This window comes from Dasypus novemcinctus, chromosome 6 (assembly GCF_030445035.2).
Source record: "Dasypus novemcinctus isolate mDasNov1 chromosome 6, mDasNov1.1.hap2, whole genome shotgun sequence".
NCBI lineage: Eukaryota > Metazoa > Chordata > Mammalia > Cingulata > Dasypodidae > Dasypus > Dasypus novemcinctus.
In genome coordinates this window covers 55,558,658-55,586,550 of record NC_080678.1, presented here as the reverse complement: position 1 = coordinate 55,586,550, position 27,893 = coordinate 55,558,658, and the positions used below count along the sequence as shown (strand labels likewise).

General features: G+C 38.2%; 1 protein-coding gene across 2 annotated transcripts; it reads left to right on the top strand.

The window, feature by feature from the left end:
• FAS (Fas cell surface death receptor) lies at positions 1-27,893 on the top strand. 2 transcript variants are annotated; one of them, XM_004464540.4, is made up of 9 exons: positions 1-272; positions 14,951-15,116; positions 18,923-19,060; positions 20,068-20,176; positions 21,934-21,995; positions 22,151-22,222; positions 23,386-23,438; positions 24,361-24,385; positions 25,149-27,893. In XM_004464540.4, the coding sequence occupies exons 1-9, from the start codon at positions 243-245 to the stop codon at positions 25,484-25,486; spliced, it is 993 nt and encodes a 330-aa protein (XP_004464597.1). In that variant the 5' UTR covers positions 1-242; the 3' UTR covers positions 25,487-27,893. The 2 variants fall into 2 exon arrangements, with proteins under 2 accessions (XP_004464597.1, XP_071071887.1); XM_071215786.1 differs by lacking the exon at positions 1-272 and adding an exon at positions 13,604-13,675 and having other exon boundaries at positions 25,149-25,639.

Here is a 27,893-nt window from a genome sequence, read left to right as displayed (position 1 = left end):
GTGTCTTTCCGTAGAGGAAAAAAAAAAGCGCTCAGAGTCGCTTCTGGGGAGAGAGAGGGAAGCGGTTTAAAAGTAACTCTGCCTGAGCCCCGGGGGCGGGCCCTGGCGGTGAACACACCCCCAGGCCGGCCAAAGCTCGCCGAGAGGCCGGGCGGGGCTGCCACCCCTCCCGGGGTGGGTGACCTGCTCGGCGCCGCGTTCCCCCGGCGCCTTCCTTCACTTGGGCGGCTTGCTCGGCAGCTATGCCGCGGCTTTCGGTTCTCCTGGCTCTGGTAAGTCCTCTCCGGCCCGGTGGGGGCGTCTCCGGGCCGGGCCCCGGGGCGGCCCGAGGATGCGCGCTTGGGGTGCGACCGGCATATGACAGATTGGCTCGCGGGGGTGCTGCTAGTCCTGTCCCTCGGGCAGGGGTTCTCAGGAAGCACATTTCCTGGGACATGATGAGAAGTGCGGACCCCGCGAAGCAGCCAGAGCAGACGGTGCGCGGCGCAGAAGTGGGCGCGGTGGGCGAGCGGGGATTGGGGAGGGAGCCCGGGGGCGCTGGAGGAGTGCGTCGCCGCGGAGAGGCGGAATCTTCTGGGCAAGTCCTTACTTGTCTAATTAAAGGCCCGTTTCTGCGTGGGTGGGCGTGCGCGCGGCGGGAGAACCTGAGGTGCTTGGAACAGGTGCTGAGCGTGTTCAGCAGTTCTCAGAGTTAGGGACTAAAGCAGCCCCGAGGCAGTGGTTAAAGCTGAAGCGTCAGAAGGCATCATTTCCTTCTGGAAAAAGTTATCTTGGAGTTTGTTTATTCCCTTATCTCAACAGAGAAAAAGGAACTGTTTTGTTTCCCTTCCGGGAATCCCTGTCCTTAAGACTGTGAGTCGTCCCAGGTTCTCCCCCTACCCCACCCCGTCATCTTCTTTCTTCACTTCTTAGTGTACACTCCCACAGATGGTTGGGAGGAAGCTTTGGTGTCCTCCTCACAAGGCACTACCCGCTCCCACCGAGCCAGCTCCCGGGCGCCCGATCTCGGCCTAGAAGCTTGAGCACCCTCCACCTCTTTTGAAGGGTCCGTCAGAACTACTAGCCTGATGACTGATGATCGAAGGGACTGACCCCTAGAGGTTCATTTGGTTACTTCAGCCACTGAGAGTCAATGGATTCTTATTATTTGGCTCCAGGTACCAGGGACTGTGACAGGAGTGTTTATAAACGTGATCTCATTCGATTTCACAGCAGCCTTGTGATGAAGTTATCATCTCCATTTTGCAGATGGGCAAATGGGGGCCCAGAGAGTCTGAATAATTCAACCACGCCCACATGGCTAGTAAGTGGCATAGCCAGGATTTTGCTCAGATCCAACTTCAGTGTCCAGGCTGTTTGTTCTGGAAGTTTTAAAAGCTTTTACCTGGACCTGATATACTTTTATTCTGTACCCACTGCCTTTAACCAGGGCTGAAAACTTTAAAAGTAAAAAAAGGGGCTTTGGGTGGAGATGGATCCCTACTGCAGCTGAGATAAAACTTAGGTCTTTGAATTCTACTTAAAGGTGTGCCTTGATGCAGCATCAGCAGCCCCAACAGATGAAAGTTAACTCTCCTCTTCAGCCTAACTAGTAAAAGGTATCTTTCAGATAGCATCAGGAGTAGAAAAAAAAGTCTGTGATGTCTGAGGTCTTCTTATGATGGGGGAAAAATACCCAGGTTCTTTCAGAAAGGACTTGTAGTATTTGGGCTCCTTTAGAAACTTCCTTAGGGAAAATTTATTATTCAAAATTGAGGAACCATTTAAACAAACTCAGAGGACACTCTCCTCTTCCTTATCATTGACCATGAGCTACTGCAGTGTTGGCTGTTTTTAAAAAAAATCCCTTAGGTCTTGGGGCAGCACTAATTAGCAAAGTGTAGTAAAAGGATTGCAGCCTAGGGCTATGCTTGTTGTAACTTTTGTACAATAGCACCTTTACTAGATAATACGTGTTTAAAGCACCTAGGAAGCTTTGCTTTTCCGAAAGACTGCACACATATACATATATATATATGCATACATATATACATACATTTATGTATATAAGCATACATATTATATTTGTAATATATATTAAATATAACATTAATTACATTTGTATATGATGTATGGATTAGGAAATAAGTTTATTAAATAAATTTATAAATGAGGAAGAGTAAATTAAGAAATCTGACATAAGTCTAGTATCCCAGATAAAATCGTTAACATTTTGTAATATATCTTCCATTGTCCCACTATAATTTGACTCTTACATTTGGTTACACAGGATCCTGTCTTGCATCCACCGCTTGCCCAACATCATGACCCTGTTCTTAAAGAAGTTTCCATACTATTGTGTCACCTCATGTGTCTCCAGAAAATGCTTGCTTCTGTGCCTTTGCATTTAAATCTTAAATGTGTTATGGAGAAATAAGAGTAGGGCGGTGCTTCCTCTGGCAATAATAAATAAAATGGGAAAATGTGCTGATTACATGGAACACAAAAGCAAATTTTGTTTAAATCACGTCAGTGGGCTGGAAGTAGACAAGGGCTGCTTTTTCTTCTCTTTTCTTCTCTCCGTGCTTAATTCTCTTGTCCTTAGTGTTACAGTCAGCACATAGCCCCATCAGTTACCTCTTGCTTCTCTTCCATTTTCTCAAACCTCTTAGAATTAGTTTTCCCTTCCCTAGTTTCTGAATATTGTTTCTATGGTGTCTACAATAACAAAATTTGAAATCCCCAAACATTCACAAATATCTAAACATTCACAAGAATCAAACTTACTTTAGAAATTTCCATGCTGAATAGCTATGGGCAGCACTTTTATTTTCTTTTTGCTAATACATGGCCTTTACAGGTTTTGCCTTATTCTAGTTAGTAGTATGGACTGGCAACTACTAGGTAACCTCTTTCTGCTCCTACATTTCTTAGAGCATTTGTCTCTAAACAATGCTCAAGGTAGAGAAGATGCTGTGTGGAAAAGAAACCAGGATATTTACAAGTGATTATACAGCATAGTTTGGAAGAGAAAATAAAAAGCAGTGTTTACTTATAATTTAATCATTTTCCTTAAGTTTATCCAAGAAATGTGACACAGGCTTGCAATATAGTTCTATTTATTGATTTTATTTATTTATATCTTTAATTTTTTTATTAGAGCAGTTGTAGGCTTACAGAAACATCATTCAGAATGTACAGAGTGCTTATCTACCCACCCCTCACACATGGAGTTTTCCCTAATGTTAATATTTTCATTAGGGTGATACCTTGGTTACAACTGATGAACCAATGTTATTATAATTATATTATTAACTATCATCCATCGTTTATGTTAGGGTTCACCCTGTGTTGTACAGGTCTATGAGTTTTTAAAAAATTGTTATTCTGATAGCATATACACCACCTAAAATTTCCTATTTTAATCACTTTCAAGTATACAATTCAGTGGTGTTGATTACATTCAGAATGTTGTGTTACCATCACCCCCATTCATTACCAGAACTTTTCCATCACCCCAAACAGAAACTCTGTACCAACAAAGTATTAATCTCCATTCTCCATCCCCACTCTTGCTGCTGGTAACCTATATTCTAATTTCTGACTATGAATTTGCATATTCGAATTATTTCTTATAAGTGAAATCATACAATATTTGTTTTTTGTTTCTGGCTTATGTCACTCAACATGATGTCTTCAAGATTCATCCGTGTTGTAGCACGTATTTTTTTTCATATAATAAACTTTATTTTTAAAGATGTTTTAGATTACAGAAAAGTTACATTGAAAGTATAGGGGATTCCTACATTCCCCACCCCCTTCCTCCTCACATTTTCCCCTATTAATAACATCTTACATTAGTGTAGTGCATTTGTTACATTTGATGAACAAATATTAAAGCATTGCTAATAATGAAGGCCTATAGTTTACATTATGGTTTACAATTTGCACCATACAATTTAATAGGTTTTGACAAAATGCATAATGGCCTGTATCCATCATTGCAATATCATGCAGAGCAATTCCAATGCCCTAAAAATGTCTCATGTTCTACCTGTTCTTCCTGCCCCTCCCCTCAGAACCTCTGGTGATCACTATCTTTATATCAATGTTACAAGTTCTTCCACTACAACAATAATAATGAGTCTACTTTCATCCATGTTTCCATTCCCCCCTTATGTTTGTACATTCCTCAATCTTGACAATTTTGGGATGGTAATGCCCACTCTGCTTCAGACTGAGAGGGAGCTTAGATCTTATGGAAAGAACTTTTTTGCTTGCAGTTGTAGAAACTCTGCCTTTTGGGATGGGCATTATCCATCACCGTTTTGTTCGTTGTCCTGGGCGAGGCCGGTGAACTGTGGAAAGTAGATGGTGGCCTCAACTCTGCTGAGATTCAGGGCTCAACCAGCATATGAACAGACTGAAGATTTAAGACTCGGGGGCATATATTTAATGGGCATAGTGCTAATTATAGGTTCAAATAAAAGGGGCAGAAAAATCATGTGTAGAAAACGGACAAATGAGTCTACCTCAGTTACACTGGGGAAATAGGTTATTATATATTCCAAGGTAAGCCCACTAACGGGGTTCTGATTGCATGGGGTTTTGTGCCTTGGCTACAGTGTCCTGATGTATCTAGAGCCCTTGGAAGCACCCCTGTTGGAGGCTTTGCTTACTGTGGCAATTAGTGAGATCTGCCTGAGATGGTAGCATGCGTTTTTTTGTTTTTAAAAAGGCTTTACTTTCATCATAAGGACTCAAGAAGTTTTACAAATGCAATACAGTTATGAAATGTAAATGAAAACATTAACAACTATGATGGAAAAACACCAATTTATAAATGATGGCAAGATTAGGAGACAAAAGTTAAATTGATATATGGAGACCATATGAATGAAGTCTTCCATTTTCCATTGCCTGCATCATAATTAACCCTCTTAGTGGCAAATTAGGAGGTTAATTCAGAAGAAATACATTTTATTTTTCGCACTGAGTTTAGATGGGGAAAAAGGTGAATGAGGCAAAGAGGACCTTGGCTTTAGATGTTGCCTTTGGGATCCCAGGCAACTAATTTACTTCTAAATAACTTACAGTGTAAGTGTCAAATAGTTCAAAGGAATGTCTTCTGAAGACTAATATCATTCTTCAGGGAAGCCAGTTCACTATGTAGCACCTGACACAACTGCCAGTTGGAGAAAATAACTTCTCTCAGAGATGGTCAGAAACTTGATTAAGGAAATTCCCCCCTTTGAAAACCCCTAATGAGTTAAGTGCCTTTTGATGAATTGTCTTGAGTCCCAAAAGTCCCTTAAAGAGCACATGATTATAATAGATACTAGAGACTATTTGCTCTGATGAAAAATAATGAAAGAATGGAAGAGCCTAATTTAAACTCTATCCGTAAGATAAAAAGCAAGTTGAAACCAAATTTATGACAGTGAATTCATCTTTCTTCTCTTTTAAAAAGGCAAATTATAGAAATCATGAGTATATGTTGTGAAAACAAGTAATGAAAATATTTTAAAAAATAAAGTTGTTATTCCACCACCCTCATACTAGCATTTTTTAAAAGTTTACTTATAGTATATCTCCTAGTCTTGTCTATGCAATACAGGAACAAATAATTCTATCCACTTGCCTTTATTTTCTTTGACGTGAGAATGTGAGAGTAAAGCCCAAATTAGAAAAAAAGTTGATCATTGTAAGATTGTAACCTCAACCTCCACCCCAGGAAGGAAATGAGTTAGTTCGTCCCTTTGATCACAACTCCCTTCTTGATTTGAAAAGTACATTTGGGGTTCACAGAAATCGTAGCCATATTGAACAACAGGCCTGAGTTCCACAAGTGGGAATGGTGGTGAATTTAACAAAGGATTATGTAGGCACTTTGAGCTAGGCCAGCCTCGTAAATTAGCTAATCTGATCACAAATTCAATCTGCATATTTACTTGGTCAGTGATGTGGACAGGCTTACTGAAGGATATGGTAAACATATGAAGCTATGGACTGGGATGAACTTGCACAAGTAGAATTAAATCGGCATTGGCTGCATCAATGATATGATGTCCTTTAGTCAAGTCCTGTAGCATTATGTGTTCATTTTCGTCTGTATTCTATGAAGCCATAAAAAATTTTAATCTATGAGAACAGAGATCTAGGGTGGGGAAGGAGGAGAGGAGAAAGAGCTCATGAAAGTGAAGTTCTTACCCTGGCTGAAAATTGAGCTTTGACTTTTTGCCATCATCACAGAAGAAGCTTTGATCCTAGTAGACTGCTTCTTCATATGGTTATCTTGAAGGATTTAGGCCTGACTTCAAAAACTGGTCTTAGATGGCACCCAAATTCATGTTTTGTTTGGCCTTCATAGTATTGACACGTACAGTAGTTAAATTTTATTCCTTTTTAATATGAAGTGTCACTGTTTAAACGTTGGAAAATTTTGGTTTCTCTTGAAAAATGGTAGGTCTGGGCTGACATCCCAGTGGATCTCCATGATGACTGTCCCTTTGGTCCAGGCCCCTCCCACTCCTCATTGTCAGTTGCACCTGCTGCTTCTTGTGTTACCTACATGGTCCCACTGGGCATTTAAGTGCTGTAAGTTTCTAGTTTAGGACTTGGTGACCCTCACATAACCCATTTCCTCCACTAATGATGACTTTACTTCTTTTCAGGCTTATTTTTGGAAAGGGCATTATTTGTCCTTGAAAAGTTAAATTCTGATTCACAAGGACAGAACTCAGATGCTGAGTCTGTAAAACTTTTATTTTCTCAAGGTAAATCTAATAGGTTGCTAATCTCAGATTTTGCTTCCTCTAGCCCAGTTGTTCACTAACTGTGGTGAGCCTCAAAAATCACTTGTTAAAGATAATAACCAGAAGGGCCCACAGTCAGAGGCACTGTTTTGTTAGAGCTGTGATGGGGCCTGAGCATTTATTTTTGTGTGTGTATTTATGTGTGTGTGAGTGCATCCTTCTCCGCATGATTCTCATGCTCATCAGATTTTGAGAACTATTTTCTATTAATAACTCTAGCAGTAAACACAAAATCTAACCTCAGATGGAATTTTCTAGGTCCCTTCATTTTATTTTATTTATTGCTTGGTCAGTCACAGTTATTGCTTGCCTAACCAGTCACTCCTACTTTCTGAAGTATCTCTCTCCCGGTATTCCAGGAAACTGGTTTTAAGAGAGAGGACAGCACTGGGTTAAGATTATCTTCTGTAGTTTTATTTACATACTTTGAAAAAATTTTTTAAAAATAATGAAAAGGAATCTTCACTTATTTTTCATGTAAAAAATTATTTTTATTTCAGTTTTTCAATAATGAACCTCCTAAAAATATCATTACAATTTTTGTAAAATATATTAGAGTGTGTTGTATAATTGGAAATGATGGGCTATTAATGTTTTTTTTTTAATTTCTTTTTTCCTCAAGTGTGGATAAGCAATAAAAACTCTACAGAGCAAGCAAGCAGAATTAGAGAGAGTGAGCTTTATCTCTTATTCCATTTTTTGTCCTCAGCATCAGAGGACAGTGACAATTCAACCCACCTAGCAGGGATCAGTAAGGGTGGGAAGCCGTTCTAGCTGTGTTAGCTCTTGATGACTCCAATTCTAAAGACTCTGGAAAATCTCTAGTCTATTTAGCTCAGCACAAAGTTCAAGAGGGAGAAATCCTCCTTGGCTCAGCTAAGGGATCCCAAGCATGTATGTACCACTGATGTCCTTCAGATTAGGAATGTGAGGGAATCAAGAGGCTCTATTTCTGGTCTTGACTCTCCCGAGCTAGCTACTTGACCAGGTGAGTCACTCCACCAGTTCCGGGCATAGCTTCCTCTCCCAGATAAGGGGCTCAGGTTGGGTCATCACCAAAATCCTTCCTGCTCTAAAATTATTATAACAACAAATTTCAGTTTTAATATCGAAGGTCATAGGAATTACCTGGAGACATTCTGGTGTCAACACCTTAAAATTTTTAAAAAAAATTTTGTTTCTACCATCCTCCCAAGTTCAGTGCTGCCCCCTGATAACTCAGCTGAGTTCTGAGACAGATTTTGTCTAGTAGGGGGAGAGAGACTTTTTTTTCTCTAAGACCTCATAACCCAAATATTTTCTCCAATATATTTGAAGTTCAGAACCAGAGATTAAAATTTCTACTTTCTGTTTGAGATGTCTAACTTTGAAATCACTCTAAACATGCACATAAAAATATTTATATAACGTAACATTTGTTATTGTAATAATTTAAGCGTACAATTCATAGCATTAATTACATTCAGTGTTGTACAATGATCACCACTACCAATTTCCAAAATTTTTTCATCATTCTTAACAGAAATCCCATACCCAGTAAGCAATAATTCTCTCTCTCCCCAGCTTTTGCCCCTGGAAGCCTCAAACCTACTTTCTGTCTTCATAAATTTCTCTATTCTATATATTTCATATAAGTGGAGTCATACAGTATTTGCTGTTTCATGCCCGGTTTATTTCACTGAGTATAGTGTTTTCAAGGTTCAGCCATGTTGTCACCTGTATCAGAGCATCATTTCTTTTATGGCTGAAAAATAGTCCACTTATGTTTGTACCACATTTTGTTTATGCGTTCAACTCCTGAATGGACACTTGCATTGCTTCCACCTTTGGCTCTTGTGAATAATGGCTGCCGTGAGCATTGGTATACAATTATCTGTTTGAGTCCCTGTTTTCAGTTCTTTCGGATATTCACCTAGGAAAGGAATTGCTGGGTCATATGGTAGTATTATGTTTAACTTTTGGGGGAATTTCCAAGTTGTTATGTTTTCTTTCATTTTTTTCCCCATAATAACTCTTCTAGTGGATGTGAAGTAGTATTTCATTGTATTAATGCACATTTTAAATTACTTTTTAACTAAGTGTTTTGTTTTATTATATTTATAGGGAATGTATTATACTCGTATAATGAGGTATAATTTTTAAAATACCAGGTTTAAGTATAAAATATTCCTGATATTTAAAGCAAACTTTCTAGAACTTATACATTCAAATAAATGTCTTTTGCTTTCCCCCAAAGTAGTCTCTAGTGGTTACTAAACAATCAACTGTACTATTGGATTATTTTCTGTCAGTCTATAAAAGACACACTGGAAAATTAGCCCATGTGGCCTCTAAATGTCTACAAATACTCCAAGAAATTAATCTATTTGTAGTTCACAAAAGCACAATGAGATGCTAAATTTGGAGATTTTTAAAAATTTGTCTTCTCATCTCATTGATAGTCCAAGGACTCAAGTACTATATCTTCTCTATAGGAATCTATCAGAGTGTGGTTAATAAGGTATATTTCTCAGGTAAGTAATCTTTAAGAAAAGTATACAAAGATTTAATGAGACAGAACTTACTGCAAACCATAGTTTCTGGTTTGTGGTGATTTGTGTAACGGTGCTTTCTATTTCATAAATTAAAAAGATAAGTTTCCTTTAGTGTGACACATCTTTTTGTCCAATGATTGTACTTCAAAACTAAACCAGAATTTCATTCACAAAGAGCGCTGCTGTTATGAGTGCTGATGCATTTAATCTCAATGGACCAGAGGGAAATTAAATAGCGGTGAAAACAATGGTTTAAGGACATATTTTCAATTAAACAATAGTTAATGTGTATAATGAAGTATGATTTAGTAAAACTACAGAACTGCTAAAGAAAGACTAGAAAAGAATCAGAAATTTTACATGAAGGATTAAATACTAATAATTCAATGATTTCAAAAATTTGTTCCAACTAGATACACTCTATTACAGATTTACTACTACTACTGTCCTGATTTTCTAATCTTATTGAAAAATACACATGATAATGCAATATAGATTTTTAGGCTTAGCACCCTTTTGTTACCTCTAAATTTGTCTCATTTGATTTTTTAAAAAAAATTACGCAAAACTAATACATGTATAGACGAGTTAAGCAAAATGGAAAAAAAAAAGTCAGGCACTAGAAAGAAAGACGATTAACATTTCGATGTGCTAAAAATAATTTCCTGCTGAAACAATTTTTTTCTTGCCATTTCTACCTCTTATTCCTCTTCCTTCCAGTATTGAGTTGTCTGGATCACCATTATCCTCCCATACCATGATAATGGTCATCTTGACTAGACTCCCTTTTGGGCTGTGGTTAGAAGTACAGCAGTCTTCAAAATGGTCATCGAAGGGTTTGCTGCTTTCGCATTAGGTCACAATACGCCATTTGCAACAGTCTCCTGTCTGTGCTCAGTATTGAAAAGCCTCACTGACTGTCTATACATTCTTGTCATTTGGATGGTTGCTATTTTTTACCACCCCACACCTTTTTTTTTGGTCATTTAAAAAAAATGTTTTTTCCTGTTTGCTTTAAACATCAATAAGAACAGGAAAAAAATGTTATTTTTTAACTTCCTTTTAAAATCTTTGCTCATCTCTCAGTGCCAGTTGCTCTTCATAGAATTCCTTAGTGGGAGTCTCACTTTCTTCCAGCAGTTTAACTCAGGGTCACTGAGATGTTACTCTGTTGTCACTGTTAGGTCTTGTGTGATATATTTCCTGAGGCTGTGGAAAGCCTGTCAGACTGAAGGTGGGGTGGGGGCAGGGGTGTCATCATCCTCTAGGTCTGGCCATTCCTGCATAATTTCTATTTCTTCAGTAATCTGGTTGTCTATAAAAGTGACTCATCACTAATGCAGCAGACCAATAAGGAATATCCATTATTCTCTCAGTTTTTCATCATCTGATATAACATGAGAGGGACACTCTCTCATACATCCCTGTTTCCAGGACGTTCAAAGGGAGCCAAGATTCTGATATAGGATGACTTTCTGTTCCTAATTATTTGTCTGTGCATTCCAGATCCTGGCCCCTGCAGGAAGCTGCACCCACAGAGGTGGTTGGAGGGGGTAGGGAGTGGGGGGGTGTCACATGGTCTTTCTCAGAAACTCAGCTCCCAAACTGGAGGGACAGAATTGTAGACTGGACTTCTTCCTGTGCCAATGGCCCAGGAAGGAAAAGTTTGCCTTCCTTCCTAGCCAGAACCCTGGCCTTAGGAATCTTGCTACCGTTTTCCCCAGCGAGAGGACCTGGGCAGACTTCTGGTTCTCAAAGAATTCCTGCCAGACCCCAATTGCCACCATCGCCCTCCCCAACATTCATTTGGTTTGCAGGTTCATTAGCATAATTAACTCTCAGGCTTCTTGCCAGCAACTGTCTGAAAATAAACTGAGTTGTTTGTGTGCCTGGATGGAGTAAAAATAATTAGGAAACTGACCTACAAACGTGAAACCCAGCCCAGATTTGTGCCAGAGTGCTGGGTCTGAGTCTTCCCTCAGCCACTCCTAATTGTGGGATATTGCACAAGCCGTTTCACCTATCTGATGCCTGCTTCCTCGACCATAAAATAGGACAGTAACAGTTCCTCATGCCTAGGGTTAGCGTAACTGCCCATGAGGTGTTATGGGAAGGAATGTTGTAAAAGGCCAGTCAAGTTTGATGAGGAAGGGCTAAACGACCCTTTAGGGACTGGTGCTCACATTTACTTAATATTTTCATACATAATTCAGAAGGGGAAAGAGAAGCAAATTTTCCAATTTGCAGAAAGTATTAAAATCCTGTAAATAGTGAAAGGCTCATGGAATTCCATTTTAAAAATCTGTCTTGATGCTGAACAGAGAGGCATACTTGACCATTTTGGCAAGGGCAGAGAAGTTCACAGGGGAAGATGATAGAGGTCAGGAGGGCTCTAGAAGTGACTGACGCATCCACAGCCAGGCAGCTCTTCTAGCGCAGGCTGAATATGATCCCAGATCACTGGTTCTCGGCCTTGTCTTTGTGCCATGACATAATTCCTTACCCATCCAGACAAGGTACTGCTTGAAAACAGAGCTGGTGTGGCATAGGTGTTAAGAATGTGAACTCAAACCATTCTACCTGAATTTAGGGCCTGACTCTTACCCCTTAATAGGTGAGGGCCTGTGGGCAAATTGTACAGCCCCAATGTCCTCATTGATATAGTGGATGAGGACATTGTTAAGAGGATTAAAGATCATGAAAAGCACATAGAACAATACCTGATTAATAATAAATACTCAATAAATATTTTAGATATTATAAAGGTTGAATGAGGGGAGTAATAATTGTGCATATTTACAAATAGTCCTAACAATCACTGGATTATTGTGAAAATGTGTGATAAGGATAATGTGAGAGTTCCAGTTCTATTCGTTTGTGTGTTTTATAATGCTATTTACATGGGATTTTCTGAGGTACCTTATTTTTTAAATTACTTTTTATTTTTAATAACAGCATGATAGAGTGGCAAGGATCCTTTAAATTGGCATAAAAGGGTTCACTTAATAGTCCTATATTAACTCAGAATAAATCTTGGTAAAACATTAACATAGTGGCAAGGACTAAGAGTTTGAAGAGTAAGTCTGGAGGGAAGCAGAAAACTGAATTGTGCTGCCTTCCATGCACACACCACATACACTGGGCACACTGTCCTCATGACATTAGATACTCTTTTCTCCTGCATGTCTGCATAAGAGACAGGGTGCCCTTGGCATTCAGGGGACTACTCTAGGCCTTGGTGTCTCCATCTGAAGCTTACAGTGCCTTTCTGCTTCAACATTCCAGGATACGATAGAATTGTAACATCTGTAGTTGTGGTAGGCTATATGATCCCTGAAAAGCCTGAACAGTTAAAGAAGCTAATTGCTTGTGTAGTTCAGGAGACATTGATTTTTATTTGTTTTTGTAGTTGCTGGTGGTATTTTGGCTGAGGACATCAGGTGCCGCCCCACTTTGGCTAGGATAAGTTTCTATAATTTCCCTAGGTGTGACTTGCCTGGAAAGTCCTGCCCGAATTTCTATCCATATGGCTCTCACTTGCACTTCCATCAAGTCACTGCTCAGATATCATCTTATCCAGTGGCCTTCCCAGATCACTCTTTCTACAACAGCACTGCCCCAGCCCCTAAGCTTGTTTTATTCATTTAATAGGACTTACCCCTTCCCGAAATATCACATCTTTGTTTATAGATCATCTTCTCCCACTTGCATATAGACTCTGTGAGTGCAGAGATTTCATCTGTTGTTCACTGCTCTGTCCCCATTGTGTCAAGCAATGCCTGAGACAAAATTGGTACTCAATAAATATTTCCTTATTTAATTGATTAATATTATGTCCAGCAGAATACAGAAGCAAGTTTTCTCTTACTTGTAAATCTTTACTATCATGGAGATTTTAAATGATTTTATTCCTCGTTCCTAGCCATTTGGTTCATTTGCCTTAGTTAATCTGCATTTCAGACCTTTAATTTAACCCATATTTCAGGCCTTTTCAGCTTTTATGAAAAACAATTAAGCATTCAGTGCATTTAGTTCTTTGCGGATTTCCTGCTTTGTTACAGTCAAACCCCCTGTTTCTGTCTGGAAAGTTTGGGTTAAGTCTTTGCATACTGCAGAGTTGAGTTAAAGCAAAAATTTAAAAAATAGCCTATGGTAGCATGATATGAACACTGCTTGTATCACATCATGAAACAGTCACAACATGCTTTTCAGAACCATCTTTCCACTTTCCACCAGACGTAATTCTTCGATGCTGTCCTGAACAACAAAAGGTTCCTGAATTTCAACTCTGCGAAGCAGGCATGATTAGACATGTGATAGAGGTGGTGCTGGTGTCTGTGGTTCATGGTCAGTGGTATTTGTGTGTCTCGTCACTGAGCTAGTCCAGAATTCACATTTCTGAAATTCTGAATGCAGCTTGGGTAACAGATTTTGATTTCCAATCGGAAATTCAAAGCTAAAACAAAATGAATTAGAAAATGTATTTCTTTTAGGCAGCTACAGAAAGCTAAGTAGATACGTAATTTTCCAGAAATAGCACTAAAGGTAACAGTCCAGAAATGTAGAGCGTGCTGCTCCCTCTGAGCATTTGACCATTTAAATCAGGAATTGTGGACCTGCTGATAATATTGTCTCATGAATATTGGGCAAAATTAAAACACCAAGGAAGATAAGGCTCTGTAGCCATAGGACGCAGACACACACACATATACACACATGTAAACCACAATTAGATATAAGTATTGAGTGCTTCTGACTTACCAGTTTTGACTAGCCAAGTACTGAGGAAATGTAAAGAAAATCCTCTGGGTTTAGTGGAATATTCGTTGTCAAGTAAACATGGTTGGCTAACCAATGAGAAGTTAATTAAAGCTGTTGGATTCAATGGTTGTAAATAAAAGGGGAAGAAATAGAACATACTATAAACTAAGTACTTGGTTTCATAGAAGTGATCACTCTGTATCCTTATAACACTTAAAGATGGAAAGTACTGTTCTCACTTCACAATTAAAGAAATTGAGGCTCAGAATGGTTTTATAATTTGTTTAAATTCAGTGTTGGTAGCAGAACTAGAATACATACTACAGTCATTTCTAAATTCCATGCTTTTTCTTTCTTTGCTATACTGCCTTTCACTGTATCTTTTTGGTGATGATACTGCTGATAATAATGATAATAATAATATAGGAAGCATACCACTTATTGGGCACCTGTTTATTATGTGCCAGGTAATGTGCTAAGAGCTTTAAGAGCATTATGCCATTTAATTCTCACAACAAACCCATGAGAAGTTTATTTCCACTTTACAGATAAAGAAACTGAGATTTGGGGAACTTAAGTGGCTTCGCCCAGGGTCACAGAGTCGGTAAATGGCAGCCAGTGTTCACTTTTGAGCCCAGAACTCTGGCTCCTCCCATCCACCATGCTGTTCCGGGTATGGCTGGGAACCCAAGGTCTGGGCTGCTGTGCCGCTGGTCTGCTCTGCTCCTTTACTGGCAGTGAGGTGTTAGCAGGATGGAGACCCACAGTGATTCTGCCTGTGTAGCAGTAGACACAGCAGCTGCTTTCCTGGATGCCTAGTTCAGAAGTCAATACAGTGCTCTCTGTGCTTTTCTTTTACAGGTATTTGCCGTTATTGCTGGCTCACTGTCCAAAAGTGAAACAGCCCAAAAGACTGATGCCAACTCTCAGGGGGTGAGACTGAGGCCAAATGTTACTAAACGTGACACTGTGTGCTCCGAAGGCCTGTATCCTGGGGGCCAATTCTGCTGTCTGCTCTGTCCTCCTGGTATGTTACACAAAAAGTCCAGAGTTTAGAATGAAAACCAGGGTGAGGAGTAGCATATAGTAGTCATGAATAAAATATTTTTACAACCTTTGCTTCTTTTGGTTCTCTTGAATTGCAGGGTAAACAAGACAAAAAACAAAAAACCAACTAAGCAAATGAAAAACACCACTGTGAGTTTATTTTCCCAAGACTGGTTTTGTTCATCTTTATCACACTTGGTTGATGTGGGTATTGAATAAATTAATTTATAAATGACATATGCATCTGGAATGAGAGGAGTTTTCTATTTAGCTTGATTTTTCAGGAGCAAAAATAGAGCAATTTGGGATATTGCAGCTAATCACATCTGAATGGATTATGATATATCATAATAATTATGGGGCTCTGAAAGCAAGGGACTTCCACTACGTGAAATATATCTCAGCACTTCCCTTCAATAGAAGACCTCTACAAAAACTATTTGCTCTGGCTAAAGCCTGCAAAATACATTTGCATTTTGTAGTCAAGTAGCTAGGTCAGCTAGAAAAGTAACAGACAAGTAGCTAGATGAGCTGGAAAAGTAACGGACAAAAAGGAGCATTAAAAAAATCAGTATTTTGCATTGCAAAGCAGTTTCAGAACTGAAATTCTTCAATCACTAGTAAATGAGAAGCTAAGCAAAAATGCCCTTGTGTAAACCTTTTCACAACTTGCCTAGAGTGAACTACATTTCATACAGATATGGACCCCTCTCAACTACCGTATGAAGTAAGCTAGGATGATAAAGGAGGACAATGCATGGGTTGACACAGAGATTGATAGAACCAGAAAGGACTGTGGTCTTAGGGTTGGCTTCCCACTTGAGCTGCTACACAGGAGTGAGTCCTGTCTATTAAAAAGACTCCAGCAATCTCCTGTGGTCTCCTGTCGAGATTTTAATTTCCCTTATGTAATAATCTCCTTTATAATCCAATCCATTTATACTTATTCTTCTCCAAATGGGAATAAAGAATGGCTTCCCAGTTTTTTCATAGCACACTAAGCACAATCAGTTTACCCTATGAACTGGAATCTTATAATTTAAAAAATTAATATGCAAATTAAGAAGATCATATGCTTTGTATATCAAACTGTCAAGAGTTTTTGTTCATTCTTTTGTTTTGCTTTGCTTTGTTTTTGTTTAAGAAATGCTCTCAACCCTGGTGAGTTGGTGGTGAAATGAGAACTCTCATATACCACTGTTGGAATGTAAATTGTAACAATCTTTTTTTTTTAAATATATATATATATTTTTAAAGAAGTTTTAGGGAGGAGATGTGGCTCAAGGGGTTGAGCTCCTATCTCCCACATGGGAAGTCCCGGGTTCCATTCCCGGTGCCTCCTGAAAAAAACAAGAACAAACAAGCAAAACAAATGAAAAAACAACTCAGGGATGCTGATATGGCTCAGTGGTTGAGCACCGGCTTCCCACATACAAGGTCCCAGGTTCAACCCCGGGCCCCTGGTACCTAAAAAAAAACGACGCTTTAGATGTTACATCAAAACTATAGGGGATTCCCATATGCCCCACCCCTCCCCCTTCCACACTTTCCCAATTAACATCTTTCATTAGTGTGGTACATTTGTTACAATTGATGAACACATATTGAAGCATTGCTACTAACCATGGAACATAGTTTACATTATAGTTTACACTCTGCCCCGCACAATTTTTTAAGAAAGAAATTTGGATATATGGGACCAAAAACTTGAAAATGTTCATACTCCCTCACAGTAATCTCACTTCCAGGAAAATGTCTTAAGAAAATAATAAAATATAAACTGTTATATATATCGTTTCATTTTGATACGCAACAATGTGGGATTGCTTAAGTAAATTATGAAATATCCAAAGGCTGAAATATTATGTATCTATCTAAGTCATGTTTTCTGATACATTTCTGATATACTTCTGAAATAATCTTCAATGTCCTTCAGTGATTTTTAATCAATCCATTGGCTGGATGAACTGTTTCTCTCCACTCCCTCTCTAAAATATCCTGAATGCTGTCCAATGCATGCTGAATACTCTTTCTACCTCTCTTCCCTCTTGTTGAATTTTAGTCTTAGCAATATTCAGATTGCTTTCAAATCTTTTTTATGTTCATTGATCTTGTTACTTTAATATGCAATTTAATCAAACATTATATAATTCAATGATACATGAATGCAGAAAAAGATTTTCTGTGAGAACTAGGTTGAATGCTTTCAACATGCTAAAGGTGAATTGCTAAAAAATTACTGGTGTATTAGGTGAGGGCAAAATAACAGAAATACTAGTAAAAATCACAAAAATCTGGAAAGTCTAAGACAGATTATTGGTGTCTTTAGTTTTATTTCCTGGAGAGGGGAGGGGAGAAGAGTGGAGAAGAGAGGAGATGAGAGTGGGGGAAGGAATGACAGACAAACAGGAAACCATAGATGATGCAATATGGGTGTGACTTAAGTGAGAAAGAATCTTGAGTTCTAATAACTTGGTTCTATATCACAAGATTGACCAACAATTATACAGTTATACTTTATAAATGAAACTTAAATGTTCACAATATTTGTTCAGTTATTCCTTATGTGAGCTGACATTTTGATTAACTGGCCAAAAACGTACTGACCACATCACCATATCCAATAAGAAGGATTCTGCCATGTCCTCCTAGAATATTGCATACATAATATGCAGAGGGATATTGGCCATGCTAAAAATCTTAGCAAAGTTGATTCATTTTTTAAGTAATTAATGAACGTGCCTATAATTTAGATATCTTCATGGTACTTCTCACCATCTGTGTTGCTGTGTATCGCCTGCTTCTATTGTCTGTCCCTAAACATTTTATTTTTATTTGTGTCTTTTCTGACTCTACCCCAAGAAGGTAAAGAAATAAGGCTTTGTCTTATTTCCTGCTTGATCTCCAGTTCCCAGACAGTTCCTGGCATTTAATAAACATTTGTTAAATGAATTTTCCAGAAGGCATTGTTGTATAAGCTTAGCAATAACAACACAATAATCTATTTTTAAAGTAACTAAAGCATACATGAGGATGATTGAAAATTGTTCATATTAGTTAACAAAGCTGGTAATAAATTTCATGAATAAATATGGTCAGGTCTGTCCACCAAAACTGACTATGTTTCTTGATGAAAAAGTAGTAAAAAGGGGAGGGTGCGAGGAGAGAAAAGGGAACTGTGAGTGCTTATTAGACAGGTCCTGTGCAGTTCTGACAGCAAAGCAAGAGAAGTATTACTATCCCCATCATATGGATGAAGAAAGTTAGGCTTAAAGAGGGTAAGCACTTTGCTTGGAAGGATTTGACCAAGGCCCTTGCAACCATGCATGCTCTTTTTTTATGCTACACAATCTCTTATCAGGATTTATGGAGTTTAGAAAGTAAAATTAGAAGTCAGAGCAAAGTCAATTACTAGTTAGATAATTTCTGTGGCCAGTGGCAGCCATCTCTACCCTGCGTCTACCAGCCATCCCTCCACTCAACTCCCTAGAAGGAAGTGAGTTGGTCAAGGCATTTCTTCCAATGCATTTGGCTGTCCTTAGCACTCCCTTTTTTATATGTTGCTATTGTTAATCATTCTATCTCTGCAAACAGATTCCTTCAGGCATGATTTTGGCTCTTCTTGGGACTTCCTGTGTCTTGACATGACTTGTACAATAATCTTGTCCCCCTTTTAGTTACATAAGATTAGCCTAACTCCCCCTCTTTTGTCATCCCTGTGTACTTGCCATGCTTTGGACATGGGCACCTCATGAAAAAATATACGCGTTTTTTTTTCTTGGTCAGGCACACGGAAAGACACTGACTGTATAACTGATGGGGGCAAATCAAAGTGTGTACTATGCCCAGAAGGGGAAGAATACACAGACAAGGAACATTACTCTTCTAAATGCAGAAGATGCAGCTTGTGTGATGAAGAACATGGTAAGTATCTTAAAAAGCAATCAAAAGAGATCAATCATGGTACTCCATGTAGAACCATCTATAATACAATTGGAATTGCAGCCTGCTCTGGTGCCACGATGGCATACAGGAAGGGACAGGACAAGACTGGCAGGGGAGAAGCAGGACCAGGTACTCAGCTCATCGCTGGTCGAGACATTTATGGGTAAAGCCTAGGCAATTTTCCTGGATGGAGGAGAATGACTAAATAAGGACTCTGTGAACAGAGTTCACCAGCTTCATCCAAACAGCAGAAATTATTTGCTCTTTATCTCAATTTCATGCATGTGTGATGGCTCGTGTTCATGGCCAGAAAGTGCTCAGAAGCCTGCAGACAGGGGCAGAGGAACCCAAGAGGTGGATGGGATACCACACCTTCTTTGGGGGTCTGACTTGTCCTGATAATCCCAGAATTTTCATGAATATGTCAATCGATTTTTAGGGCCCAGATTATAATACAACAGGACTCCCCAGTTTTGTATGACATTGAGAAGCCTCTAGACATGAAATTTCTCCTTTCCTATTCAGGCTCTAAAGTGATGCTTCTCAACCCTGGCTCACATTAGAATCACCTGGGCAGTTTCTTAAAATGCCAATGTTTATGTCCCACCTCACTGCAATTAAATCAGAATCTGTAAGTGAGGGCCTTGGCATTGGTCTGATTGAGTAGGTCCAGGGTAGGACCTGACATTCTGCATTTCTAACAAACTCCCAAGTTACGCTGCTGCTGGTCCACTTTGCGTCACCAGGCTTTAGACTAGAGGAACAAAGGAGCCATCTAGGCCAGAGTGGGCTTGTCTTCGTTGATGGATTGGCCGCTTAAAACTCTGATACGTGATCATTGGCCACCTCAACCTGAGTTTGGATGTCTTGCATTTAAACACTAGCTATGTTTAATGATATGACTGTTGATAGGAGCTGTGGCTCTCAAAAATCCATGTAACTGCTGCCTGTCATTTTCATTAATAGTCTGCAAACTGGTTTTCTAGGCTTCGAAGTGGAAAAAAACTGTACCCGGACCCAGAATACCAAGTGCAGATGTAAATCAAACTTTTTTTGTAACAGTTCTTCATGCGAACACTGTGAAGCTTGCATTACGTAAGTTCTAGTCTTTCTCTCATTCAAGCACTAAATATACCTTGTGTGATAATGTCTTCCCAGGGGAAAGAAACACTGTCTGCAAGTCAGGACTGTGGGTTCTAGTCTTGTGTGCTTCAAAGCAGCTAGATGGCCATTTCTTCATTCAGAATCCACAAATCAAACATTTATTGACTACTTCCTGTGTGCCTAACACTATGTTGGCTGTGTAGGCTAAGGCAGGGGTAAGGTTCATTCCTGGCATCAAGAGTCTTAGTCTAGACGTAAAGAGAGTCAAAAAAGAAATGTCTATTGGGTGTCAAATCATGGGGCAAGCTTCAGAAGAAATGTGTGCCCAGGGTGGTATGAGTATACAGGGAAGCCTTTCAATTCTGCCTGGAGATATGGGAGTGAAGATATGACACATAGCCTGAGACTTGAAGAAAGGAAAGAAAAAGCATTAGCAGGTGTACATGGACAGAAGGCACATCTCAGGCAGGGAAACTGCAGCTATGAAGAGACAGTGGAAGCTTAGGAGAAGAGGCCATCTGTCTGGAATGTAGGTGAGACAGAAGGCATCTGGGCCAGATCATGAAGGGCCTTGTATTTCATGCTAAAGAGCTTGGTTTTGATCCAAAGTTTAAAAACCTGATTGTGCATTTCACTGCTCTGTGATTAACTGGTGAGTTTGGACAGATCATTTAACCTCTCTGAGCATCAGTTTCCTCACTCATAGAATGCAGATTGTGTTCTTGCCTTTATTTGCCTCATTCTTTTGAAGATCAGATGGGATAATGTATGTTGTGACAGTGGCTTTTGCCTTGTAAGATATTCTTTTGTATAAATAGAAAAGTTTAGAATTATGCTTCTTTTGCTTCTCCTAAGCCTTGCAATTAGTTTTGAGGAACTTTAGGGTTCAAATAATAGGCATAAAGAGTAGGGACATTACATTGTATGTCCTTTGTCTCTACTAGAAAAAAAATGTTAAGTTATGTGCAGCAACCCTAACCTCTTTCTTTTAGCCCTGAGTGCCTGAGAGTGTCCCCAGAATGACAGGAGAGGTAGTGATTGTGACAATAGTAGTTTGAAACACTTTATTATCTTGACTGAATTTTCTCCTCACCACAACCCTGTGTGGTAGATAGTATTATTATTTCCTTGTTACCAATGAGCAAATAGGCTCATGGGGGTTAAGTGACTTGCCCAAGTTCAACATGGTTAGGGAAGTGGCAGAGCCAGACTGTGAAATCAGGCGATGTGACTATCGGTCTTTTACACCCGAAGAAAATCCCATCTGAGCTTCTTGAGCTCTCTAATCATCGCTTGCTGCTAAAATTGGCAACCAGGCCAGGTAGCCTCTGTAAGCAACATGGAAGTGCTAGTGCCTGGCTATTTTGTTGTCCCATGGTACTTAACTGAAATTGCTTTTGGTAGTTTATGATGGTTCCCTAGTGTTTTAAGAGTTTGCTTTATTACCAGTTTTAAGTTTATTTTTGTTTCTATCTCTTCCTCTCTCATATGTTAAAATTTTATTATCTTCCTTTAATTCTTGCATTTAAAAACATAGAATCTCCTTAAGACATTTTTTGATCCACATATCTGAATTATGTTATTAACTTGTACTAGCTTTAGAGCTAATCTAGAAATATTTGAGGGAATGAGTTTGTCAGAGAGGCAAATATAAAGAAAATGGCTCCACATTTCAAGTTTATTATCAAAAATGACTGAGGGATCAGTTCACCAGGGCTTTTAGTATTTCCTTTGTATTTTTTTCCTAGGTGTGAACATGGAATCATTGAGAAGTGCACACCAACCAGTAACACTAAATGCAAAGAAAAAGGTTATTTCTCTTTATGATTATATTCCCCTTTCTCTCATCTCCAAAGTAAAATATGAAGTAAAGTCAATCCTTTTTGAATTTCTCTCTGAAATCACTTTGCTTAACCTTAAAGATTACTAATTTTTATATACAACATCCAATGTTCCAATCCACAGGATCCAGATCTTACTCCTTGTGGTGGTGTTTCCTTCTCCTGTTCCTGCTTGCAGTGCCTATAATATACTTGGGTAAGTTCTTACTTTGTGGAAACCGTGGATTGAAATAACTTGGGATATAATTGTTCAAAAGAATTTATCTCTCTCCTCTCTATAAGCAAACACCTACCAGGTTGGTAGCTCTGCTGTATTATTAAATTCCTGCCACTGAATGCACTCCTGATAAAAATGGGAGTATTATCTCTCAGCTACTCTTTCTGAACAACTATTTTGGGGCATTGATCGGTATTCCTATGCTCCCTACAAACAAAGGTGCTTTCATCCAAACAGCCACAGAGTTGGCAAAGAGTCACAAGTAATCCTTCAGGCCTCACTGAGATCATCCTATGCTAAGGAGAACACAAGAAGCCAGGGGCCTTCCAGGGGGGAGGCAGTGCAGGGGACCCTGGAGGAGCTCATTCCTCCTTGTTTCTCATCTCCTTTAACAAAACCAAGTCTTTTTAAAATCTTTCTTCTCCTTACCTTAAAATACTGTGGAGATGCATTTTATGCAAAGGTTATTTAGTTAAGTCAGTGAGTGAGCCAAAATTGGATATAACCATAATTACTCCAGAAAAATCCCTTTAAATCATCCATAAAACACAGGGTGAGGCCAACTTTCAGTAGCTCTGAAGCAGGCAATTTTTCCTTCTCTTTTGGAACAAGTCACTGTTTTTTCAGATCATTATAAGAAAGAGGTTGACTTGTATTTAGAGCTTATTTAGCTAAAAATACATACTCAGTGTATGTATTTGTACATGGAGTTACAGATTTATGTTCTTCTACCTCACACTGACTTCAAGGTCAACCCTTACTGAGTATATATCTGAGTTTTTTCTGAGTGCATGTACTTGAATTTCTAGACATTAAATGCCACTCCACAGCAAGGTTAGGCTGACTTTCCATTTCCCGTGGCTTCCATGCCCTGCTGCAGCCACACCATGCAGCTCCACTGTGGTGGGAGAGGGTAGTGGTGGCCATGCCAGAAGTCAATTAAGATGTGGCATATTCCAACAGTACTTGTTGCATGGGGTGAGATTTCCAAAATTAGAACAATGCTTCCTCTTGTGGTATTTGGCCACTTCAACTTTCACCAATGAATTCTCCTTCTTCCATTTCACACTTCTCTTAGTGTGAGAGTGTATTCTCACATGCTTCCCATAAGGCTGATCTAAATTTCTTTGATCTTTCAACAGTGAGAAGATATAGAAGGAGCAAGCAAGAAAGGATTGTTCCCTGTAAAACCACTGTAGGTGTTGAAACATGCATCAGCTTTAAAAACTGGGAAAGTAGTAACTCAGATTTGTATCTATTACTTGTTAAAAAAAAACATTTATTGCATGCATGGGTCGGAGCAATGCCAAAAATGAATTAAGAGATGGTATTAATACCTAATATATAAGTAAGCTTCTGCACAAATAACCTGAGAATCAATAAAGGGGGGCAGTGAGAATGTGTTCCATGTGAGAAGAACAAAAGGACATGACCAACCTCTGTGTTTCATGTTGGTGTTATTCCTGCAAAGAGGCTATTTGGACATTGTGCCACAGCATATAAATAACACCATGCTTTCTGTATCCAAACTTGAGCAAAGAGATACCTCTTAAGCCCCATTAAAGAGGCACAGATCAACTCTCTCCAGCTGCTTGTTGACTTTACCCCTCACCGTATTTTTTCCAACATGGAATCAAGTCATTTCAAATAGCAAAAAAAGATACACTGGGGAGAGAGACCCAGTCTGTTTCATTGAATGATTTTCACATTTGGGGACAGAGTTCAGTGGGAGTTAGGGTTCTTTAAATTAATGTGGAAAAAATTTCATTTTATGGTGTCAAAAATAATACAGTAAATTATAGAATGATTGTTTATTTTAGTGTATTTATATAAAAATAATCTCAACCCATTCCCATGAATTCAGTAGGTTCCTTGCTTTTGTGAAAAATAAGCAAATATTGCTCTTAGTTTCTGACAAAACAGGAACCTCTCAGAATCAGAATTTGAATAGTGAAAGAATCTCTATAATCACTTAGTCTAATGTCCTAATTTTGTAGGTCAAGCAACTGGTTGTGCTTCATTTGGAAATAAGGAAGAATTAAGGAATTGTATTTAGAATATTCTAAACATATTTTTATTTATTTCCTTCCCTGCTTCTATTTTTTTTTTCTCCCCAGGAAATGTTGCCAATGCATTTTCCAGGTAAGGCTTTTATTTTTATTTTCATAGAGATGGCTTCCTTACAAGTACTAGGTCATTATTAGACTAAATCAGTGTTGCTCATTTCAGTGATATATTGTAGGGACTTGTTATTTCTTGAGCTTACAGTTCTTCTTGCTCACCCACAATAGTTTATCAGGTACTCTCTTTACATTTATAACTATTATCCAAAGTTAAAAAATAAATGAGGTTGCAGCAAGAGGACTCTATAGTCTGATGCTTGAGAACATTTTCCTTCCTTGCCAGGTAGGTGTATTGTACATCTCCTGCCTAAACTGACTTAGAGGTTAATCTGAATTGCAGCATCACTTATTACTGATGTAGACTCGCTTTATAAACACGTACACGATTATATTCAGTCCTGCTTTTTGACGTGGTTCAGCTATAAGATCACCATAAACTCTCTGCTTGCCGCTTTGGGTTTGTGGGTCATTGATCATCAGAACTGTTAAGGGCCTTGGAGGTGATCTTTTCCAACCCTCTTATTTTACAGATGATATCAGAAGATATAGAGGTGTTATTTATCTTTCCAAAGTCATATGGCAAATTATGGAAACATAGCAGGAATTGGGATTAAAACTCAGGGATTTTTGTTTTCATTTTTGTTTCTTTCCCCAATCAGCTCTTCAGATCACTATAATCTAGTGTATCTTTAAGTACTCTAAGGGGAGAAATACATATGGTTCACAGTAATGGAATTTATTTTAGTAGAACAAGTTTTCAGAGAGTCTTTTCTATTTTTCAGATATTGACTTGAGTAAATATATCACTTATATTGCTGGGCAAATGACATTAAATCAAGTTAAAGAATTTGTTCGGAAGAATGGAGTTCAGGAAACCAGAATAGATGAGATCAAGAATGACCATCCCCAAGATACAGCTGAACAGAAAGTCCAGCTGCTCCGTATTTGGTATCAATCTCATGGGAAGAAAGGTGCATATAGCACTTTGATTAAAGGTCTCAGAAAAGCCCATCTTTATGCTCTCGCAGAGAAAATTCAGGATTCTGTCAAGGTGGACATTAATAATGACCATGGAAATGCAAACTTCAACAACGAAAATGAAAGACAAAGCTTGGCCTAGAGTGAAAAATAACTAACTCGTTTCTGAGTATGTGCAATCATTGGAAGGAAAATGTATGTTTCAGTATGTTCTTAGTAGTTAAATGTTGTAAATATTGCATGGCTTTTTATCTTTTCATGTATTAGATTTATAAAGCTAATAAGTTTATAGGTTTTAAGGATATCATGATTCTTCCTTCAAGGACACTGAAAGTCTAGTTGGGAAGAGAGTCACAAGTCATTGCAATAGCATGTTAAGAATCCAAATGGGAGTATATACAAAGAACAAAATATTGGTATCATGACCTAAGATCTAATACATGAGCCTGTAGGTATGAATGAATTAACACATGTACGGTACAAATGTCTATCCACAGACCAACCTCCTTCCATGAATCAGTAGAATTTATGACCTTTTGTTGCTTTGTTGAAGCCACTGAAAAAGCCACTTTGCCTCTGAATTATTTCCCCAAGCTCCTTGATGGTCCTACATATTTTATCATCTTTGGAAACTTTATTTACAATTTTGAGAGGAGCACACACCCAGGTAAAGCTTACAAGGATAACTGAGTGCAGAATTTAATAAAGTTCTACCTCAAAGATCTTTGCACAGACTATCAGCGTTTTATTATGAAATATTTCAATTTTGAATTCATATAGAAAGTGCAGATTAAATTATAATGCTTGAATATTTTATATTTGTTATGGCATTTTACTGGTTCAAAATAATTTACTTCTTTCTCAGGTTTCAAGAGCAATGTTAGCAGGAGAGTATCACTAAAACATTACCACCTCTCCATTTTCTCCTTCATGTGTTTCTAGATAGCTCATTACACCTCCAAACTTGAAAGATCCACAAAGAAATGCTTATAGATCTATTAGAAGCCAGGACTGCCCTTGGAAAATTCTCACCTGGTTTGGAAAGACTATCTCCCCTTATAGAAGGTAGTTTTATGGCATATCCTGAATCCATGTCTACCACCAAATCTGGTAAGGTGAATTCTCATTTTGCCTCCTCTTTCCCAGTATGTGTTCTTTCTTGCTGCAAGTGGCAGCAAGTGGCAGCTTACACATAGCAAAGGGAAAATAATCATTAGGTTTTAGGCATTGCCTTTGTTATTTCCTGCAGCTTTTTAGACAGTCCGACCCCTCTGACAACTGCTACTTCCTTACTTTTACACTTAATCATCTCCAAAAGTTCTTATTAACTGTGAATTTTAATAAATATTATTTATATAAACATGGATTGATGATAGCTGTAAACTGAAGTAGATACTGAGAGATACTCTAAAGATCTTCCATTGATGGGAGAATTTTTCCCCTTATGTATAAAATATTTAACTAAAATAAAGTTTTTGGTGTTTCTGGTTGTTTTCTTTTTTGGCTTATGTTTTTTTCCCCTTATGTATAAAATATGTATAAAATATTTAACTAAAATAGAGTTTTTGGTGTTTCTGGTTGTTTTCTTTTTTGGCTTGTGTTTTTGTTTGTTTTGGTAGTTTGTTTTTTTTCCTTTTCTTTATTATTAAGTGTAACCGGTTATAAATCTCTAATTCCTTCTTTTGTCTCTTTTTTGCCCATTTTATCAGTTAAGTAATTCTCTCCACAGGCTGTTACTACCAAGAGTACCCTTCCAAAGCAACACATGATTATTTGTTAGATAGGATTACATTTAGACACTAGAATGTGGATAAGAAGATAAAAATTTTAAGGAATAGACTTTATTGAAAAGAAAGCTAAATGCGGACTTAATATCCTTTTCTACATAGCTTCCCTTTAGGTACTTGGTGACCACTGGACCATCTCAGTTTTTTATTTAATTTTAATAATATATTTTATTTAACCCATTACACAAAAAGTATTGCCATTTCAACATTTAATCAGTATAAAAACTATGAATGAGATAGTTTACATTCTTTTTTCATGTAAGTCTTCAAAACCTGGTGTATATTTTATACTTCCAGAACACCTAGGTTTGGACTAACCACATTTCACATATTCATTAGGTACATGTGGCTAGTGGTTTACCATATGGGAAAACTCAGGTCTATATCTTTGTTAGAGCAGGTATAAAGTAACGTCACAGCTAGTTTAGCCCTACTATTAAGGTATATTAACCCTAATTTAGTCATTATATGGCCAGAAGCAATATTTTTTACATTTTTAAGTTAAAACTAACAAGTTGTTTTTCAGTTTTATTGGGTCTTTCTACAGGAATCAAGAACAGGGACTATGGGGTTTTGTACATGAATCTGAGCTTTATTATTATGAAGGCTTTACAGTCATACAACTCTGGAATGAAATATTTATTTTCCTCAATGGTGGAAGCAAAAAATGTAATCTCTTTGAGCCTATAAAATAGAAAATTATGTCAACATTTCTATGTTTCTATATGGATTAAATAAAATGTAAATGAAGTGTGTGCCACA